Raw genomic sequence first — 2,423 nt, forward strand, 5'->3', positions numbered from 1 at the left:
GTGGTGAGGGTCACTGGGTGAGATTTTGCCCAGTTAAGAGGGAAGGCTCAGTAGGACCAGGGAGGATCCCGCTGAGCCAAGCTAGACTGTCTGCCTCCCCAGAACTCCTGCTCCCTGTGACTATTTCTGTCGGTGCTTTCAGTCATAGTCTTTCAGCGTTTGTGGACTCTGGAGAAGACCACAAGTTTATGGATGGGGACCTGGCCAGACAACTCGGCATTAAGCTCCTTCCCTCAAAGGACACCCACAAGGTACTAGCCTTAGATGGCCATGAGCTCAACCGGTCATCTCTTATGACAGAGCTGGTCCAGCTAGTTGTGGGTGGTAAACATGCTGAGAGCATTTCCTTCATAATCATTGCCTCTCCTCAGGTTCCAGTCGTTTTGGGCTTGACCTGGCTAACCAAGCACAATTTACACATCGACTAGCAGAAGTTGGAAGTTTTAGGTTGGGCTACTTCCTGTCTTGTTCCTGTCTACACTGTCAGAATCCTCCGTTAAGAGTGAGGATGATGATTATTACCCTGAATCTAAGGTTCCTGTGGAGTATCACAATTTCCTGGAGGTTTTCAATAAAAGCAGAGCAACCTCTCTGCCTCCACACAGGCCTTATGATTGCAGGATTGATTTTCTGCCAGGAACCACACCCCCTAGGGCAGGGGTCGGCAACCCAAACTGCTCAAAGAGCCATATTGGACCAAAAAAAAAACAAAAAATGAATCTGTCTGAAGCCGGAAAAATGTAAAAGTCTTATATAAGCCTCGTTTGGCAACACAAGTGTATTACTATACCACTATGGAAAAGGACTATGTGGGCTTAAATATATAATAAACATTCATGGTGAAATGTTTATCCTGAAGCAAATTTCACAATGCAGCATGAGGTGAGGGAGTAGCAGAGAATGCTCTCACCGCGTGGAATTCACCGCGCGCCGCTTCACTGCCCTTCACTGCGCAGTTTAGGTTTTGCTGCATTGATGAAATTATAGAAACACGATAAAGGAATCTTTCTATGGTGGACGTGTTTCTGTTGGGAGGAGCTGAGTGAGTCATTAGGAACCAAGCAGGAACTGACATCCATCAGAGCAGTGCTCTCTAATTCTGAAATCCCACATCCTCCGTCACCAGCGTTTCTTGGTGTGATTCATATTTTTAGGATTTGGGGAAAAAAATGGAAGAACGTTCACATCCCTGTATCAGAGCGTTACCTGTTTGATCTGTGGACGGCTTTCCATCCTTGTAACCAAACTAGCAGCAGTAGTGGAGTTTGGAGATGCAATCCATTTCTTTGTGCTCCTCTAATTTATCCAGAAGTTCTGCAATCACACTTTTTCTCTCACTCCCAGCTTGGTGATCGGCTGCATATTTAGATTTCCCAGGAAATGCCTTTCTAAATTTTTATTTTTATTTTTTGGCAACCTCTCATTACAAAGCAAAAATGCGGGCAATCCTTCCACATTAATAATGAAAGCAAATGATTGGCTCCATTCTTTGAATCCTCTTTTCTCATTAGCTATCTTCAAATTTTACAATTTGTAATTCATGGTCCGAGACACACCCACCGCTTTGTTTGCCTGGCACCACGCCACGCTGGTTTGTTGCAAGTTGTGACCACTGATCTATATGGCTATGATGCAAATTATTGTTTCAATTTATTTATTATACAAATGTTTACAGTATTGAAAAACAATTCATTTTTGTTTGACCTCCTGCACATCATATTAAAAAATATATATATATAGATTTTCATAAATCTTTAAAAAAGCTTGAGGGAGCCGAAAGGGGACGCTAAAGAGCCAGATGCGGCTCCGGAGCCGCAGGTTTTCGACCCACGGCCTAGGGTTAGGTTAGTTTTTTTTTATCTGTTCCTGAAACTCTCGCCATGGAAAAATATATCTCTGAATTACTTAGAGCTGGCATTATCTGTCCCTCCTCTTCCCCTGCTGGTGCTGGTTTCTTTTTCTGGGGAAGAAGGATGGTTCCTTCAGGCCATGTATAGATTACAGGGGTCTAAACAACATCATGATCAAGAATCGCTACCCCATACGTCTGATAAACTCAGCTTTTGACCAAATTCAGGGGGCAAACATTTTTTTTCAAGCTGGATCTCCGCAATGCTTACCACCTGGTCCGCGTTTGTGAGGATGACGAATGGAAGATTGCTTTCAATACTGGCCATGACAATTTGGTGATTTCTTTTGGGCCCACTAATGCGTGTGCAGTTTTTCAGAATCTGGTTAATGAGGTGCTCAGAGAACTGACACAGACAGAGAACTGCTTGCAGTGAAGCTGGCTTTAGTTAGACACTTGGACACTTTAGACACTTGGACACCACCTTGAGAAATCATTAGGTTTCCATTAATTCCAATGTAAAAGATGAAAAAAAAACCAATGTTTTTCTATTTTTTTTTTTTTTTTTTTTTTT

At 42.8% G+C, this 2,423-nt stretch overlaps 1 protein-coding gene across 1 annotated transcript in view; it reads left to right on the forward strand.

The window, feature by feature from the left end:
- The first annotated feature begins 188 nt into the window (after nt 1–188).
- LOC107091986 overlaps nt 189–2,423 on the forward strand; it is an 11,917-nt gene continuing 9,682 nt past the window's right edge. Inside the window, exon 1 of the mRNA XM_015386248.1 lies at nt 189–324. Coding sequence (XP_015241734.1) covers nt 189–324 — 136 coding nt within the window. The remainder of the gene's footprint in view (nt 325–2,423) is intronic.

Source organism: Cyprinodon variegatus, unplaced genomic scaffold, assembly GCF_000732505.1.
Source record: "Cyprinodon variegatus isolate N-32 unplaced genomic scaffold, C_variegatus-1.0 Scaffold361, whole genome shotgun sequence".
In the NCBI taxonomy this organism is placed as follows: Eukaryota; Metazoa; Chordata; class Actinopteri; order Cyprinodontiformes; family Cyprinodontidae; genus Cyprinodon; species Cyprinodon variegatus.